General features: G+C 42.2%; 1 protein-coding gene across 1 annotated transcript in view; it reads left to right on the plus strand.

Moving 5' to 3' along the window:
• Positions 1-19,143, plus strand: part of PRKCH (protein kinase C eta) — a 267,961-nt gene extending 248,818 nt beyond the window's left edge. The window contains exons 13-14 of the mRNA XM_023726115.1: positions 14,673-14,816; positions 16,529-19,143. Of these exons, the coding sequence (XP_023581883.1) occupies positions 14,673-14,816; positions 16,529-16,675 (291 nt within the window). The 3' untranslated portion in view covers positions 16,676-19,143. The remainder of the gene's footprint in view (positions 1-14,672; positions 14,817-16,528) is intronic.
• Positions 19,144-20,002: the final 859 nt, after the last annotated feature.

Genomic DNA, 20,002 nt, shown 5'->3' on the forward strand with positions numbered 1-20,002 from the left:
AGAGTAAAAAGAGGGTGGAGGATGGAACCTGGGACACACCAGTGTTTAGGGGGTGGCAGTGGAAGAGGACTCAGTGAAGAAGACAAGAATGACTTCCGGTTTGATAAACATCTAAATCTGCAACATGTCTAGTAAGCCTTACTTCTGGTGAAACAGGCCAGTGGTTGTATACATGATTTAGCCAGAAACTGAGGCCCAGCAGTAACTTTTGACTAAGAACAAATGGCCCAAGTCCAGGTAACCTATGGGTTAGGGAGTTAGGTAAACTGAGACGTTTGTGAGAACTCTGAACAAGCTTTCATAATTTGTTGTACAATTCCAGATCAAGGTGTACAATACAGACTTGAGGCCTTTTTCCAGGATTTTGTGACCACCTATGATCAGGCATTGTGGGAACCTGGTGACTCTAAGAGTTCCTAATATTGGATGGTTGGGCCCATTGGGTGGTGTCTTGCATAGGCCTAAAAATAGTAGCAAAGTCATAAGTGCTAAGTTTCTAATGGAGTGTAATCATTTGCCTTTACCCTTACTTTTGTAGAGCTTTGTCACGATTAGAAACATACATGTAGGATTACAGAGTTGGAAGATCCTTAAACACATTTTGTCCAAATCTCTGTTTGATGGATGGGGAAGCTAAGGGCCAGAGAGGTAAAGTGACTTCAGTCATTAGGAGGGTCAAACATGGTAGAATGGAAAGAACACACCCTGGCCTTGGGGTCAGGAGACCTCGTTCTCCTTCTGCCCACTGCTTTTCATTCTCTACTTCTGTAAAGCAGTGATGATAACATCTGCAGTACCCACTCCAAATGAGATAACATACATGATACAAGAGTACATTATTATGATTGGTAAGTTGTGAATAGTGATTTCCCAACACACTTAGTGACATTATTATCCTCATTCTTCCCTTAAACAATCCAGCAACAGTATAAAAATTATTAATACTTAATTGCATATAAGGCTGTGTTAGATTTATTTCGTGAGAGAATTGTGTTTCCGTTTTCCAGGTGCTTTCAGTCTAAACCAAACACATACATGTGGGGTGTAAGCAGCGAAATAGATACTGATGTGGAAAAGTATAATTATATAAATAACGTGTAATTACAATTTGATGAGAAAAAAGTTCAAGGTGCTTTGAGAGCATATAACATGCAGACTACCTTGATCTGAGCCATCAAGGAAGGCCATCCTGAGGAGGTGACACTTAAACTGAGAGCTAAAGGCTGAAAAGAAACTCGTCAGGCTTGGTTGTATGCAGAGGGCCTAAGAAAGCCCACTTAAGTAACTCTGTGGCACTCTGTGGCTGGAGTGTGATGAGCAGAGGGGTTGGGCAATGACAGATGTTAAAGATGAGGCTGAAGAAACAGCTAGATGGTGAAGGACACTGTAGGCCATGTAAAGGTGTTTGACCTTTAGTGCCAAGATAAGTCATTGGAAGGATTTTAAGTAAGCACAAGTGATAAAAATCAGTTTTTCAAATTTAGAAGATCATTCTGGCTATTGGATTAAAAATGGATCAAACAGACTGAAGTATTTTCAGATGAAATGATATCTGGGATTTCTTTCAAAATAATCCAGAATTGGAAGGGGGGAACAGATGATGCAAGATTTGCGCATGTGTAAGTAATTGTCAAGACTGGCTGATGGGTATATTAGGGTTTGTTTTACTATCCTCTCTACTTTTATATGTTTAAAATTTTCCAGAATGGAAAGTTGTTAAAAATCAGCATATGAATGGATATCCTATATAAGTTCGAAGTATGTACATATATATGTGCGCATATAAACATTTCCGGCCAGTGTAGAAAAAAGTGAACTTACTTTTCATCAATAAAGCAAAATGGTTTAACAATACAAATACACAGAAAAAGGAAATGGTGTGCACCACATATTAGTTGTCCAGTGGAGCCCAGCTACATCTCTTGATTCCCAGTAAGAGACTTAGGTTCCTGGACCGGGGGCCTTCGTCACCCCAATCATTTTTATACTATAGGCAAAATTATCACTGATTTTAGCACACCCATTTCTTCAGCATCTCGGAACAGTCTCCATGTCTTCTCAAAAAGTGTCCCTCAGCCCCAAGTCAGCACCTAAGTGTACCCCAGGAAACATTTTTAACAAATAGAAAAGACACCAGAGTAGGAGGGAGCCCTCGCTGGTAAGCTCCGCCCCAAGCTGCTGGCCTTGCAACTCTGTGCACTCCTTTTCTGCTTGGCTGGGTTTGCTCTTCCTACTAGAGAAAAACTAAGAGCCAGGATCTCCAAGCCAGCCCTTCACATTCCTCTCACCATGGTCTCAGCATGGTGGGTCATCTCTACTTGGCTTCCTGAGATTTCATGATGACCTTTTCTTAGAATATAAGGTCAGGACTTTTCCTAGAATTGGTGTTTACTGGATACTTGGCTTTTTTTCCTCCCTTCAAAAGAAAAAGCTTTCTGAATTACCTCTTACCTTTTTAAATTAAAGATATTGTTACTATTCCATATCTAGGGAAACTGTTTGGATACCCATTTATATAACATACTATAGATTCATAAATATTAAGGACCTCAGGGCTTCATCTGATATAATAGTGTAAATGAGTCCCCGGAATTTAGGGCAGGGGAGTGGGTGTTGTTGTCCAGCGTTCCACAGAAAGTGAGCTGTTGAACGGGACTGAAACCAGTATCTTCTGACCTCTAACCCAAGGTTACTTTCCTACACTGGCCCTTCCCATCATCGCCTGTACCACACCTACCACCCCTAAGATTTAAGTTCTTTGTGCATAGATGGCCATATAGACTTAAAGAGCAAAGGAACTGTGAGAACACTTGCCACAGAGCACAGATCAGTTGAGGGATGGTTGGGACTTCTACTTGACAAAATAAAAAATTCCTAAATTATTAACCAGTGATCCTTTTAACTAAAAATAACCATAGTGTGAGGGCGGGGGGGAGAGGATGCAGTGGGAAGACTATTTTTCTTGCTTGCCCCTTTGTCTCTCTCTCATTTCTAATCTTCACTTTAAATGTATATGTGATGTATTCACATGTGCCTCCTCCAAAAGCAAAACAATCCCAGCCCACACTCTCACAGAATAGATTATAAAAACTGGCAACATCCACGGAAGTTAACACAGAAGAGACATACGAAGATACGCAAGTTTGTGTAAAGACCCGATAGAGGCTTTCCAGATCACTGACCTTAAAGGTGATTCTTTTTTATGGCTTTTCACTTAGTTTAGGAAGAAATACTACATGTTTTCTGTTGCTCATTATGTTACCAACTGTTGTAAGCTGGCACTAAATTATTCCCAGATGCTGATAATCAGGATATAAAAGGAGATAACCAATTTGCTTAAAGCTCCCAAGGTTGGGCTGAATTTGCGTTCATGTAGCTACAAAAAGATTCGGGAAAGTCCCCAGTTCGTCCACAGAGCTTAGGAAGTTGATGCACTCTCTCAGAGGTTACGCTCATCTGCTAAATCAGCACCTGTAAGAAGTCACGTGGCTCAGTGCTGACTCAAGTGCAGTCAACACCTTTTCTCAGAGCTCACACAGGTGACTGGGTTAAATAAGCACTGAAGGGAAGTTGGTGCATTCCCCTCAGCCACCTTTGACAGTTCTGTAGGTATTGTAAACTTGGCATCAGAAGGTTATTATAAAGTGCTTTTGTTACAAAGCTTTATAGAAATTAAAGTGTATGTATGCGTGTGGATGTATCTGTCATCAAACCTATCAGATTTTATCGTCCGTGCATTGTCTGCCGGAGTCCTGTTTGCCTCTGTGCACAAAAGGGGAAGCCAATTAATTCTGGGATCCTCTTTTAGCTGTGAGTGTGTCCCACATCTGTCACCAGGCAGTTGACTCGGGCCATTGAAAGAGAGAAGCCTTGAGTTTTATCCTCTCCATTTCCCTGCTTTCCTCCCGGGAGAGGATGGAATGCTCTAGGGAGTGACTAGAAGGTGATCAACTAATAGGAGACTGAGGAAGAGGAAGAAAAACTGGGACCCAGATTATTTGAGCAGATTTTTCAAACACTGAAAAAAGTTATCCAAAGATACTTTAACAAGAGGGCTGGTTACTATACAACCAGCAGCCCTTTGCCTGGACTAGAGTTCCCGTATGATAAAATGGAGCTGCTCCAGAAGCCTCTTGCTGAAGCTGTTAGTGAAGTAACACCTTTCAGAAATGTAACATTTACCCACAGATAGATCAAGGTCAATGGTGGCAGAAAACAGAAAAACACTAACATATTGATGTTTCCAGAGATTTCATATTTGGCGTTTTTTTTATCATATAGCTTGTATTAAAGTTAATGTTCTCAAATTCCTTCCCCCTCACTAGTTTCTAAGTTTCCTAAGAGTAGCAGCCCTAACGTTTTGTTTGTGGCTAGCAGTGTGAAGGATAATTTTTCTTTTCTTTCTTTCTGCTTTTTTTTTTTTTTTGTAAAATGGAATGCTAATGCCACTTACCTCTTTAATTTCCATGTCTCAGCCAGAGGATAAAGATGTCAAAAGTTTTGTAGAGTGAACATGGAAACTTTATCCATGTGGAAGTTTGCTAACCAATCTATGTGAGTCAGAAGAGCTTTCTGTTTCAAGCTGAAAAAATTCTTGTGAAAAGAAGTAGTAGTATGCTTTGTTTTCTTTGTCCTTTCCAACATCAAAGATCAATAATTTGTACCAGTGGGTTGTTAAATGTGGTTTGGACACCAAAGACAATGTGTATCTGGCATAAAGAAGGGCACTGATCTGAGTTTCTTAAGGAGGAAATAAAGGATACTGTAGAGTGCTGCTCTGGAGAATCCTTCTTTAGCACTTGCTTATGTTCAGTAGCTGCACTTCAGGGGATCACACACAAAACGAAGTAGCTTCTTTAGCTTGGACGTGCAGGGTAACAGCAGTAGACAGCACATCCTTTTCCTTTCGATACTGGGGAGTTATTGGAGAGCAGTGAAAGCTGCTCTGTCAGTCAGAGCTGCTTGAGACTGGTTTACCTGGAATAAAACTATATTGGTTAACACTGTTGGTACAAGTGCATGACCTTGGGCTTCCATTTCTGAAACTCACCTCTGACCTTTATCTTTTTTTTAAACTAACATTGTCATGTGACTTGAGTAAAGCTACTAAGATGGCTTGGAATTCAGAGGAAGCAATAATGATTATCTTAAAACACAGGGAAGGGTGAGTGTTAACAAGGAATTGCATATGTGCCACCCAGAAAGGCTGCTGGATTCCAATTACACACAGTCCGGAACATACCGAGACAAGGCCACCGGGGATTTCAGCACTGTTCCTTCCCCACTGCAGTACAGGGCATTCATTGTACCAAGTTCCATTACGAGGAAATAAAGTTCGCTGTGTAGTATGCCTCTGAAGATGTCTCACAGAATATCCTGATGTAGGTCAGTTAAAACCTATCGGTTAAGACACTGACCATTGACATTTTCAAATCTACCCACGTTTACATACCCATTCCTTCAATAACTAGCACAGGGAGATCAGCGTAAGCAAGCTTTATTTCATTTTATTTTTTATAAAGGCAAGTCATCTTCTGACCCCAGGAGAATGTGGTATCTCTACCTGAGTGAGGTATGGTCATCTTTAAAACGTCAGCTCCCCCACCCCAGAATTTTATAGATAAACCAAAAAAGGGAGAAAGAAACGATAATATTGTACACTCTGATATTGGCAGAGATCATGGAAGACATTGGTCTTCTCCCACCTGGTGCTGGACAGATCATCTGGCATCCCTGAAGGTCATTCAGGTTCTGCTTTGAATGTTTCTAGTAAGAGAGTCATGTTCCTCCCAGGAAAGCCCTTCCCATTATTTTATGGCTTTCAGTGTTAAAAAAAATTTTTTTTAATTTTCCTTGTAAAAAATATGCCTCATTTAACTTCCACTCCCAGAACTTACTCCTCCCATTTAGAACTGCCTAATCCCTCTTCTAAGGAGCCCTGGTGGTACAGTCAGTGGTTAAGTGCCTGGCTGCTAGCCAAGCCACTCTGCAGGAGAAAGATGTGGCCGTCTGCTTTTGTAAAGATTACACCGTTAGAAACCTATGTGGCAGTTCTACTCTGCCCTGTAGGGTCCCTATGAGTCAGAATTGACTCGACGGCAGTGGGTTTGCTTGTTTGTTTGTTTGTTTGTTTTCTTGGTGAACCCCTTTTCTAAGGAGTCCTGGTGATGCAGTGGTTAAGTGCTTGGCTGCTAACTGAGAGGTCAGCGGTTTGAACCTACCAGCTGCTCCGCAGGAGAAGGCAGTCTGCTTCCATAAAGATCACAGTCTTGGAAACCCTATGGGTGGTTCTACTCTGTTCTATAGGGTCACTATGAGCCGGAATTGACTCGACGCCAACAGATTGGGTGGTTGGTTGAATACCTCTTCTACCTGAAAGCTCCTCAGATGTGAGAATATGAACAGTGCCCTCCTATCTTTTCTTCTCCAACATGAAGACCTCCATTGTTTGAAATAAAACCAGGTGGTCAGATGGAAGGATTCCTCAGATTCTTTCCAAAACTGTTCCTTTCCTCTCCCTTCTCTTAATTCCTGCTCTGGGTGCATTTCCCAGCCACTTCTCCCTCCAAAAATTAGAAAAATAATCATGTCACATGGGCCACCGAAGGAAGTGCAACCTCAAGTAAACACTCAGAGTGCTATGATAGCTTATTCAGATAAAGTCCTGCCCATCATGCCAGGAATCCTCCTGACCTGTCAGTCCATGCATTGTCCAGATTGTTTGTTAATCCAGAATTCAAATAAGATCGGTAGCCTCAAGAGGAGGTTTAGCATAGTGACTGAGAGCAAAGACTTATAGTGTCAGAGAGGCCTGGATTTGAATCTGTAAAATGGGACTAATAATCAGGGTTGTTGTAAGGATTGTAAAGAATGAACTTGAAACACTTAGGTCAGTGCCTGGTGCAATAGGAGAGTATATAACATGCATATATAGTAGTGATAGCTACCAGTTATTAAGCTATAACATAGCTTTTACAAAAAAACTGTACCATTCTATTCCCCACCCCCCCTGCAGCTTCCCCCTACGCTAACCAGTCTGGAACTCCACGTGCTGTGGGAATGGCAGGGTGTTCCATTGCCATGGGTGTGCAGATTACTAGTTCTTGCTCTGCCTAGTAAATTCCATCCAGATTCAGTCTGAACAAGCTGGAGCAACTCTCATACTCTTGGCTCATCCAATATTCTGTAGCAGCACCATTTTGTATAATAACCTCTACTTAGAGAGATTACAGCTTGTTTCTCCTGAGCTATTCAGAAAGTCTGTTCTGTGTCCTTCCCACCCTCCCATCTTCTACCTACCCTCAGAGGATTGTTGTCAGCCTTATTTTCTGTTTACATGTCTTCTCTGCTTCTCCTATGTAAAATGACTTATTTGTTCCTTAGAATCAACACCAAGTCAAAGCCCTGGTGTTTCTTTCCCACCTGTGCTGTCCCATCAGCTAACTCCCATGTCCCAGCCTTGTCCCTGTTACCATTGCTCGGCTGGAGGGTGCTGCTGGTATAGGTCTTCCCAGGTCTGTGCCTCACCACCGTGGCTGGCATGAAGGAGTGTGAAAGGAGAAGGTTGATGACTGATAGGACAGGGTCAGACTCTACCTGTAGCAGTGACAAAGGGCAGACATATGTGCCTATAACACTCAATGCATTTTGTCAGTCCCAGGATAGCCACTGGGCTTTCCACCTATGGTGAGGTTGGCCATCATGACTGTGAATCATAGTCTGTTCTGTGTCCTGTGTACTTTCTCTACTCCACTCCCCAGCACTCTCTATAGAGCCATAAATGCCTCCTTTCCACTTATGGGAGTCACCTGGAATACTGATGGGAACGTCCTGTGGCATTGCTTCCTTCCCTTACCAGTTACCACCTTAGCTGCTAACTCTCTCTGCCCTTTGCTTAAGGTCTAAAATTGAACGAGGGAACAGTTTAGTCAATTGGCATAACGTAGCTCAGAAAAATCATGATCTGCATCCTAGTGAAGTGAATAGCATCTGGAGTCTTAAAAGTTTGCAAGCGGTCCTCTAAGACACAACTATGGGTCTCTACTCTCCAGGAGCAAAACAGTAAGAAGGTAACCAAAAGCTCAGAGAAGAAACAAATCTACACAAACCACAACCTTATCTACCCTGAGACCAGAAGAACTAGTTGGTGCCTGGCTGCCACCACTGACCGTTCTGACTGGGGACACAATAGATAGTCCCGGATAGAATGGAAGAAAAATGTGTGGAGCAGAACTCAAATTCATACGTGTGTGTGTATATATATATATGTATGTGTATGTGTGTGTATATATATATATTATATATATATATATGCCAAACAAACTGCTCTCTGGAGCATTAGAGAACAGAGGACTCCTGAAACTATAAACCTGAGACAATCTTTAAACCTAGAACCAATCCTATCCCTTGAGATCACCTTTTAGCGAAATAGCAGAGTGGCACACAAAATAAAAGATATTACCTGTAATATTGGTGCTCTACTTAAAAATGATCAGTATGAGACCAAAAGGTCAACAGTTACTCAAAAGCAAAGATGAGAAGATAAGGGGGCAAGGAAACTAGAGTACCGGAAATGGAACAAACAGAATAAAATTAAAGAGAATGTTGATACATTGTGATAAATGTAACTAATGTCGCTGAACAATCTGTGCAGAAATTGCCAAATGGGAACCTAACTTGCTCTGTAAACTTTCACCAAAAACTCAATAAAATATTATTTTAAAAAAAAATTGAACAAAAAGAGAAGTTCTTTTTCCTGCCAAACAGCCAAATCCATTTATTAGGTAAAAAATGCAGTGTTCTCTAGGTCCTGGAAGAAAATCTTATTAGACTAATTGCTCTATTTATATAACTGCTCCTCTTTGTATAAAATCAGAAAGATTTTGAAAGAGGAAAAAATCCTTTTAGCCATTGCCTACATTTTAATGAGTTTAAAAGTACATTTGGATCCTGTTACCTCAAGACTCATTATTACAGCAGGTCAGTTTAAACCCTGTCCTGGGAAACATCCAACAACACAGAACAAAAGCCTCCTCCTGTGTAGCAGAGCCCACAAGTCCTGTACCTGGTACTAGATTTACAACGAAGTTGCTCTGTTTCACCTACCTGCCTGCATCCAGTATCTCCCTTCTATTGTTAAAGCAGAAACAGCTGCGCACTAAAGCCTTACTGTTATTTGTAGTCTGGCTCCCAGATTGTCTTAGAAAAGATTTGCCGCAGGAAAATTGTTTTTCCAAAGACCACCACTACTATCCCAGTGTTGGAGCCTGGGACCGAAAGCATTGTTTTTCTTGTTCTCACCTTTCCTGGTGGCAAAGTGGATTAAGACAGAGAGTGGGAAGAGCCTCAGGGTCATGAATGACCTGATTTTAGTCTCTCAGAGACTTTCGATCAATGCCCCTGCCTATAACTGGTTTAACAAGATGATAATACTTACCAGTTGCCATCGAGTCAATTCCAACTCATGGCGACCCCATGTGTGTCACAATAGAACTGTGCTCCATGGGGTTTTCAGTGGCTGATTTTTCAGAAGTAAATTGCCAGGCTTTCTCCCAAGATACCTCTAGGTACACTGGAACCTTTTGGTTAACAGCCAAGCACATTAACCATTTGTACCACTCAGGGTCTCCCAAAGATGATAATATTCACTGATATTTATTGAGAGCTTCCAATGTGCTAGGCACTTTACAAAGATAATCTCATTTACTCATCATAATAACATTGTGAAGTACAAGAAAATCTCCATTTTACAGATAAGGAAAGTGAGGCCCAGAGAAGAAATCTGTCCAAGGTTACAGAGCTCATCAATGGTGGACGTGGTATACAAACACGGGTAGCCACAGTGCAGAGCCCAAGCAGTGAACCTCTCTGCCATCCATATCAGTGGAGATCATATGCCCTTCCTTGGTCTGCAAGAAGCTTCTCAGGACATTCTTGTAGGAGCCTGGCCTAAATCCCTTACAATTCACTTTAGAACTACCCTCCAGAAGGAGCATGGATAATAGCTTGCCCCTCTAGTCATACTTTCTCTGTAACCTTGGGAGAACTGTTAAGTCTCTCGTTCTCAAGGCCAAGTATGTCACTGATTCCTTCAGTGTCCTCCAGTTAAATTCCAGTTTAATACTGGCCATGGAAGGGAGAGGAAGATGAAATGACTCCGTGCGTTCCTGACTTCGGCTCTTCTTCCCCTTCTCTTCAGTTGGCTTGAGACTTACATTTGAGATGGAAGTAGATTTTCCACCGCGCCTCCTCACTCACTCTTTGCAGCTTATAAAATGCTTTTATGGGCCCTAGAAAACATTCTGCTTCTTTTGAGTAAGTGTGTCCAGACTCTTTCATGAAGTCACTTTATTTTCTTCCTTGGCTGACTTTCTCTTTTGGACCACAGTTGGGAAGAAGGTCAGTTGAGGTGAAGCCAGCTTTAAGTGTGACCTAAATTGATTGCATTTAAAAGCACTTTTGTTAACTTGTTTGTCATTTGAGCTCCATTAGGAACATAAGGAAATAGAGGAAGTTTTCTGAAAAAGGATTATGCCGTAACCATTCCCAGCAGCCCGGAACTGGGTGGTTAGGGAGAGGCCTGTACCTGGTCTAGGACAGCAAGCCCCTCCTGCCTCCAACTCTCTACCAGCATGCACCACAGAAGGTTTCCTGCTTGGGATGAATGTTAAATATCCACTTAACTTCCTATCTCTGTGTCTGTGGAGGGGAGTGGTCATAGAGGGGCCAGAAGCCCCCCCCACAAACATTCCACTCGCTTAGCACCACCGACCACCCTCCTCCTCCTTGGAATGGTTCCCCTTTGGTTTCTGTTTCATGGCTCTTGTCCTCCCCTGGCTTTTCATGATCTCCTCTTGCTGCCCCATTGGTATTCTTTCCACTGTATGGTCAGGAGCAAGACAAAGTCATTGAGTGAAGCCAGTCAGATGGGACATGTGGCTGACTAAAGATTGCATGCCTCATCTAAACAGGGCCACCGCTGCTCAACACCAGGCCATTTTTGTCAAGAAGAAGTGTAGGCCCAATGTTATGGAATATCCCATTTTCCAAGAGACATTGGAAAACAGGACTTTTATATGACATCTCCTAGTTTTTAAATGTTTGGCAAGAAATTAAATTATTTTAAAATACTCTGTGGGCCAAATAAAATGTGTCTGAGTCTTGGGGCTGGCCTCAGTTGTATACTTTCTCTCTGCAGACTTGCCTGCAATCAGCTTCAGCTCTCACCCTAATGTTGATGTCTATGTTAGATCTCTAACTTTTGTCCGCACTCCAGATTTACATGGCTAATCGTCTCCATGTGGGTGCCCACACACCGCAAATGCAAAGCTGAGCTCATCCACCTCCCAGAACCTGACATACTGTAAGATATCAATAAATGTTAGTTGTTTTTCTTTGTTTCCCTGACAAAATACTACTACTACTATATTAACTACTGTGACAACGACTCTTATTATTACTACTAATAATAATCTGTTGCTCCTCTTTTGTTCCCTGTTTCCATTACTTAACACCACCACTCCATCAGATAGTCCAGGGAGGACCTGTGGTCTTAGACTCTTTCCTTACCTCTTCATCCTAGCTCCAGGCAGTTGGTGGATTGTGCTCATTCTGCCTCCACAAGCTTTTTAGGACTCACTCCTAAGTTTTTCTTCTTCCTAACTAGAAATTATTCTAGTTTCTGAACTTGTGTCTTCTCAGCTATTGTCTCAACCTCATAACTGTTCAACCTGTCACCAGCCTCTTACCTCCTTTTTCAGGATTTATTTAGCATACTGTGGCTAAAGTCATCTTCATAAGTCACAGGGAAGCTCTTGTCACTCACCTCTTCATATACTTGTGATGGATCCTGCTGGCTGCCCCCAAAGTTACCCACCATCCTTGCATGCCAGCCGTACTAGGCTATTCACTAGGCATGTGTATGCATCTGTGCATTTGTCCTTGCTGTAACCTTAGGCACAGTTGTTTTCTTCTTTCATACCCATGTTAGTTCTATTCATCTTCCTAGTCTATTCCATGAAGCCATCCCTTGCTTCTCACTACCAGCCCCTAATGCGCAAACACACACACGCACGCATGCGTGCTACTTGCCCAGTCTCTCTTCTAAGATCCTGCAGCATTTTGTCTATCTCTCCATTTTATCCAGCCTTGTAGTGCTGGTGAAGTTTGCTTCCTCATCTCATTTCTAGATGATCAGCTTCTTGATGGAGACATGTTTTATCTGTGTATCTCCACACTGCCTTGCATGTAATACACACCCTGTAAACCTTCATAAATTAAAGATTTTTTTTTTAAATGGAGCATGGCTGCATCTAAAGGGCTCAAGCAAAGATATACAAAAGTCAAAACAAAACCCATTCATTATTCAATAAGATTTCTCAGAACCCTAAGACAAAGTATCGAGCTAAAGATATTCTGCCTGTCCTCAGTTCCAGGGATGCAGTTTGTAGAGGAGGAGCAGCACAATTTGGTCTGCTTTTCCTCAGGCGCTGCCCTTTGCAGAGTGCCCCGTGAAAGCTTGCATTCGGTGCCAGGGCCAGGAAAGAATGAGCAAAGTCTCTCAGACACCAGGGCTTCCGCCACCCTGGCAGATAGAGCCCTGGACCATTCCACTTGCTCAGAAGAACAAGTTGTACCCACACATTCACAAGATGTCCTCTGCTTGCATCATTGGCAGGCCTGGGAGTTTCCCACAAGCCATCTGGGTCTGTTCTGCCGTCCTTGTATCCTGAGTTTTTTGTAGCATTGTTTTGTTGTTGTCATTGTTGTTAATTAGCTCGTATCTCATTGACTTTTCTAAGGAGAGCACCTACTTCCTTCTTTTATGTAGGTATTTTTACCTTCCTTTCTGAGTTGCACAGGGTTACCCAGGGAGAGGCCAAGCAGTGTGAACTCTTAGCTCTTACAAAACCTAGTTTATTTATAAAATATGTATTTCCTGACTCTACACTGACCATTGTAAGTGCCTGGAGTGGTAAGTTCTCTGATGGGAACTGTGTAGCTCAGAATTCTCCTTTTATTTTGAGTTCCACCTCCAATCCAGCACCACCTGTGGCTTTTAATTCCTTGTCCCTGGAAGAAAGAAGTAGCCATTATATCCCATCAGTGTCTTCGTTGTTTTATTAGCTCTTCTTTGAAGTGTTTTTTTTTAAGCATTTTATGAGGTATCTCCTTTCAGATTTGCTTAGGAACTTTGAAGCCTCTTCTCTCCACATTATCATTTTCATTTGAAATAACACTGGTGACTTTACAGCATTATACACCTGGCACAGCAGAGGTGACCACCTCCAAACACTACCTTCTCATATCTGCACCTTCAACAAGAGTCTCTTTTTATTTACTCTGTAAATTCAACTCCAAAGCAGTTTCCATAAACATAGCATTACTTCTGTCTTGTTCGTAATTCAGACATGAAAAAGGGTGCTATCCTAAGTTGCCTAGGTCTGCTTTTAAATAGCTTGATTTAAATAAAAAGCAACAACCAAACTTTTTATCCAAGGTAATTTTCTTTTAAAAAGGGGCAATTAAATTAGCCTAAGTGTCTTTGAAATTGAGAATCACATTCTGACCATGAAAAGTGAATTATCCTGCACTAGTCCTTTAGGGTCGCTACGAGTTGGAATCGACTTGGCGGCAATGGGTTTGGTTTAGGTTTTTTGGTTTAGTCCTTGCTCTGATGGCGTAGTGGTTAAGAGCTACATCTGATAACCAAAAGGTCAGCAGTTCGAATCCACCAGGCGCTCCTTGGAAATTCTATAAGGCAGTTCTACTCTGTCGTATAGGGTTGCTGTGAGTCAGAATTGACTCAACCGCAGTGGGTTTTGGTTTTAGCCCTTGCCCAGGAAGTGATCAAAATATCTTTACTGGTTATTTTGTGAAACTGGATTTAGCTCAAAAATCTTTATAGGAGCTCACCCTCAATTTCCTAATTGATATAAATACAAAGGATTTATATACACACATTGCTTGAATATGTGACAATGCTTATTTTAATTTTTGGTCTATGTAATAACAGATTCCTAGTTATTAAACCTATTTCATAATGGGAAAAAGCATCCTGAAGAGAAAAATTTTCACCCAGAACTATGATGTCTTTGTTACATAAAGTGGCCAACTTTGTTATTCCTAGAGCCAGAAAAAAAGGACTTTTAAGTTTTGTTTTTTTACCATTTATGCTTCCTTAAACAGATTTTCAAAATAATAAGTCCCCCTCTTCTCTCTCTGGTCCTGTCAGAGAGCAGGAATATTGGCTGGCTGGTCAGGTCTCTCAGAAAAATAGCACAGCTGTTCCTAAAAGTAGCCCCATTCATAAGATGCCTGCTGTCTACAACTGCAGTGTTGGAGAAAGGCAGACTATTTTATAAAAATCTTCTTTTCTTTAAAGAGGAAAGAAAAATACGTGGTGGTTATGGAAAAGAGAACTAGACCCTTCAGCTTTCTTTTAGTGGCCGTGTCTGAATGAAGTGGGGAAGGCCATAAATACACACAAGCAGTTGCGCATTTAGGGATGATTCATGCTGGCTTTGCTGTGCTGCCCATGATGGAAAATCCAGCTAGTTAAGCAAGATCAACCAGACAGCCTCACACAGGCTCCTCTGCCATAGCTGATGCCTGCTATCTTGTGACATACTTGATGTATGTGAATGAATATTTACTTTCTCTCCCTCTCTCAGTTCATGACCAAAAACCCCACCATGCGCTTGGGCAGCCTGCCTCAGGGAGGTGAGCACGCCATCTTGAGACATCCTTTCTTTAAGGAAATCGACTGGGCCGAGCTGAACCATCGTCAGATAGAACCACCTTTCAGACCCAGAATCGTAAGTGCCCAAGGCCATTATAATAGAACCAGCTTTCCTTTTTAAATGTCAAAAATCCACTGGGCAGCCAAATGGCCCCTGTAGAATGCCCAGACCAGAAGCTCAACCTGACACTTTACAGGGCAGCCTCAACCAGGAGGAGGCTGGGTTTCTTGCCCCTGAGGCGACATCTCTCCACGTGCCCAGGTACTTCTCATGGAGTTTTCACCTCTCACTTGCCCTTAACCTAAACTGAAATCTGCCAGGCTTCTGAGGGGCCTGAAACTTTCCAGGTTTCTCCAAAAGAGTTTGGCTAACTGAAAAATTCATTGTTCCTAACCAAATTTCCTCAGGCCCCTCAGTCAGGGTGCCTTTTGTGCCTTTCCAAAGCCCCTAAGAAAGTAGACAGGATGTAAAATGTTACTCACTTCACTGGACCCAGGCCCCTTGCCTCAGAGACGCCAAATCTGTAATGGCTACCGCACCGTAAAGCTCAGGCCAGAATGGACCAAGCCTGCTTTATCGGGAGGAATACTGGGAGAACCAGGGGTGCCTCCCCATGCTGTGTGGCTGAGTAGAGTGGCATTCCTGAGTTACGTCCCGCTCACAGTCTGCAAGCTGAGCTCTTGCTCATCTGTGGGTCACATACTGCACGGTGGGAATGCAGAGAAGCTGGACATAGCACTAGATGGAGAGCTATGAGGAGGAGAGATGGTCCCAAGGCAGAGAGAGAACTGTCGTTGACTGTAGCAAGAGAATTGGCAGTCTAATACTGGTAGAAATTATCTATTCAGCATTAGTTTATAAAGATATAAAATACACAACTTCTCCAAACATAACCAGTAACCAGTTGCCATCAAATTGACTCCAATTCATGGCAACTCCATGTGTGTCAGAGTAGACCTGTGCTCCATAGGGTTTTCAGTGGCCTATTTTTCAGAAAGAGATCACTAGGCCTTTCTTCTGAAGTGCCTCTGGATGGACCCAAACCTCCAATATTTTGGTTAGCAGCCAAGTGTTAACCATTTGCACCACCCAAGGACTCGTCTCCAAACATACAGCTAGCTTAATCTATAACAGCCTGCTGAACCATTAGACACCAGGCATCCAGAGGCAAAGCCATTTTGTTTAATGGGCACCCCCTAGAAGCTTCTCTGAATTTAGGGAACACTTTGCTTTCAGAGGCTGGAGCCTGTAGTCTGGACGGCACAGCTGTCCCAGCAGGGCATAATGCATCTGACCAGTGAGAAAAATGAGAGGCAGTTGTTCCCTAAGCTTGGCGTTTCTTGAAGTTTCTCAGAGAAAATCTCCTCAAGCAAGCAATAGGTAGGGCAAGTGTGAATTTACTCAATCTCTGTTGACAAATACTTGAGCTGAGGGCCCCCTCAGTAGGGGCAGTTGAAAAGTGGAGCCTCAGTGAATGGAGAATAAAGGGTGAGAGGGCCACCTGGTTCAGGTGACCAACTAATTCCTTAACCTCCCAGCCGGAGGCTGGCCTGCTCAGCGAGATTTTTCATGGGATTAGTGAATTGGTGGTTACCAAATACTTTAATAATAGATGATGCAGTGGAATTGCTATAAAGTACTGTTTAATCATCATTATCACAACTGTGAATAATGCTGCTAATGGAGCTACAGAGCAGTTCCCTGAAATCATTGGAACAGGCTCAGTCCCATGCAAGATGAGTAAGTCTCAAGTGCATAAAATCTGACCCTTGTTTCCTTTTTGACAGAAATCCCGAGAAGATGTCAGTAATTTCGACCCTGACTTCATAAAGGAAGAGCCAGTTTTAACCCCAATTGATGAGGGACATCTTCCTATGATTAACCAAGATGAGTTTAGAAACTTTTCCTATGTGTCTCCAGAATTGCAACCGTAGCCTTACGGGGAATGAGAGAGATGGTATATGAGAATCAAAAGGGAATCAAGATTTTCCAGGAATTTCCTTGTGGGAACAGCCCAGTATCAGCCTTAGAACAAGAACCTTACCTTCAAGGAGCAGATGGAGAATTCTATGAAGGACAGAGCTTCAAGAGATCAACTATTTCAAGTCCTGAGGGAGCCATGGTTCTGGAATTAGTTGATACTGAAGTAAGATTTCAAGAAGTATCTGCTCAATTTATGTGTTTCCAATGGCTATTTGGGGCTTGGGAAAGTAACAGGAGCCAAAAGGAGAAAAAGTATGAAGAATAAACTCAATCTTTAAAATTCTGAGCCAAGCAGGCTTTTTACCTCAAGAGGTAAATCAAGACTTTGACTGTATGGACCACTTTTGCTCTTCGTGGAGCCAGTGAATCCCCAAGACTGGCCATCTGCAAAAAAGTCTCCAAATGCTAATGAAGAATTTAAGGATAATTTAAAAGGAATGAATGGCTTTCTAAATAGAATGATTTACTCTGAAGAAACAAAAAATGTCATCAGTAAAACTCACAACTTAAAGCCCAATTTCAAAAAAATACGCTGATGTACCAAGACAACTAATATTGCTTATTCTTACCTTCAATTAATAGATATTTATTGAGTTCCCAGTGAAAAGGTGCCAGAACACCCAATTGTGTAAACAGATTTTCATTAATGGAGCTTCATTCTTGAGTTCATTAATTTACCTGGATATTGTTTGCATTCTGTGAAATGCCTTTCCACACTGCATACATGATACTTCTTTTTCTGCACGTAACTGTTTTTCACAGAAGAAAAGTCACTGCTCCAAAGCAACTTTCCACATAGTCAGCAGGCAGAACCAGAGGCACTTGCTGCCTGCTGACCTATGGGATCTCATCATGGGACAATGTGTGGACATTGCTCTGGACTCGTAAGTGAAGAATTGCACGCCACTCATGTCGTGGTTTATACGTTAGCAGTGTGTTTAAATTATACTTTAAGAGAAAATGATGTTTGTTTGGTATAAACTTTAACAATTAGAATTGGATCTCAGAACACATGCGTTTATCAAAGAAGGAGCTTACAGTATGTAACCGTCTATGTAGTTGGAAAATGTTATCTGGCTGGAAATAAATACTTTTTTTAGCAAAAGAAATTTTTTTGTCTGAAAGTATTGATGCCAGGGAAGTATATTTCTAAACAAAATTAAAGCTTGGAGCAAAGTGGATAGAACCCTTGACTTAAAGCAAATTCCAGAAAGGAGAGGTTGACATGATCATCTGTGTATCCCTGAAATTGCCTTTCGCTCTCTGACCAGAACTTCTGTTCGTAATCAGGGTGATGACTGCAAAGCATTGCTGCAACCAGTTAATCCTTGAAATCCCAGTGGCAAGACATAATAAATGTGTATTTCTCATTCACATAAAGTCTAGTGCAAGTTTGATGGCCCTCCTCTGTCTTGGAACTAATCTGGAAAGTGGAGTTTCTAAGGTTGTCATAGTCAGGGAAGAGAGAGATGGAAGAAGTGCTCGCTGCTCACCTCTCCTAGCAGGGACACATGTCACCTCTGCTCACCTTTGGTTGGGCAGAACACAGTCTCCAACTATGAAAGGTATAGGAATTACAGAGCAACCGAGGGTTATCAGCTTAGTACTGACAACCTGCCCTGGATTATTTTTTTGTATCTCATGGTGAAAAATTACTTTTGAATGGAAAGAATAGATAGGATCCTCCTGTTACATTTGTGTGGCACTTAGCAGTTCACAAGCACTCTCACCTACATAATTTCACTAGATCATCACAACATCCCTATGATGTAAGCAGGTCATTCAGCCACTGTTTCCACTATTTACAGTGTGAATATTGTGCTACATTTTACAAATGAGAAGAAAACAGAGGCTCAGCAAAGCTGAGTTAGTGGGTGACCCAAGGGTTTCAGACTTGGTAAGGAGTGGACCCAGAGCTAAAGTGTAAATCTTTGAAGTTCTAATCCAACAGACTTCCAGGAAAGTGAGGGATCATACTGATTTGGGAACTTTTTGGCCTTCACAACTACCTTATAGCTCAGGATCTACTGCCCTGTGGGGTTGATTAGCTGCTTTTATCTGGTTCATGCTGGCAGAAAACCATGAAGAATAAAGTATACCTCCTGTGTTCTTTTACAAGATCCATTCATGATCATAGTCACACAAAGGAAGCAAAACGTTCTCTTTGTTGAGTTTGCATGATCACTTGCTTCCCTGTCCACAGTCTATTCTCAAGCCTGCTACCTGGGTCTCGTACTTTGGGTTAAGTCCATTCTTTTGAGATAATCCGAGAGTTGTCAGACAGGCTATCCAACAGCTAATAATTTTGGTACGATTGGATTTCTGACGCTTTCTTTCTCACCTCCCTCTTGTATATATGATGAGAGAGAAGAATACAGGATGTTTCATCTCAAACTCAAAATCTCCAGTCCCAGGGTTAGACCTCCACATCTTTCATCAGTTCTCTTAAGCCTCACATCCCCCTTCTGAGGGATCACAAGCCTACCCTTGCCTGCACTTCCTGCGCCAGGCTGGCAGTGAGCCCTTCAGTCAGCAAGTGCTGAGTCCACTGGGGCTGCCAGCTTCCTGGAGCTCAGCTGGTTGCCTGGGGGTCAAAATGAGGTTACATTGTGACCCTTCATCCCTCAGATCCTCTTGCCTCCTGCATAAGGAATCTTGAGAAATACTCAGACATTATCACCCTGCCGTCCTCCCCAGCCCAGTCCTCATCACCACACCGATTTGACCCTACTCCCTCAAGCTGTTATACACACTGACTTAACTAAATTAGACATGCGGTCTTGAGTATTTGAAAGGAGAATAACTGCAAAGGATTTGCCCTGAGATGTTGATCAACCTTTGCGAAAGATAGTAGTAATGGCTAACGATCATTGAGTGCTTATTATGTGTGAGGCCCTATTCTAAAAACTGAATTTAAATTATGTACACAGTAACTACCCCATGATGTGGGTATGTTTATCTTCATTGTACAAATGCGAAAACTGAGGTACAGGGAGTTTAAGTAACTTGCCCAAAGTCACACAACTATCAGTAGTAAGGCCGGAATTCGGACCAGGCAGTTTAACTCCAGAGTCCCTACTTTCACCCCAGTTTAGTGAGATTCTTCTATTAAGGTCAATTCTATTATTCCCACTTCATGGAATTTTGAGAACAATAAAAAGGGTGCTGTAAAAAACAGCTTGGAGGTGGTGTCTGACCTCCTCCAACCCCACAAGGGGGAAGGAGAACCAAGATCAGCAGCTCAAGGCTGATTCCTATGAGTTGGAGGTCAGACATGC

This window comes from Trichechus manatus, unplaced genomic scaffold (genome assembly GCF_000243295.1).
Source record: "Trichechus manatus latirostris isolate Lorelei unplaced genomic scaffold, TriManLat1.0 scaffold00010, whole genome shotgun sequence".
NCBI lineage: Eukaryota > Metazoa > Chordata > Mammalia > Sirenia > Trichechidae > Trichechus > Trichechus manatus.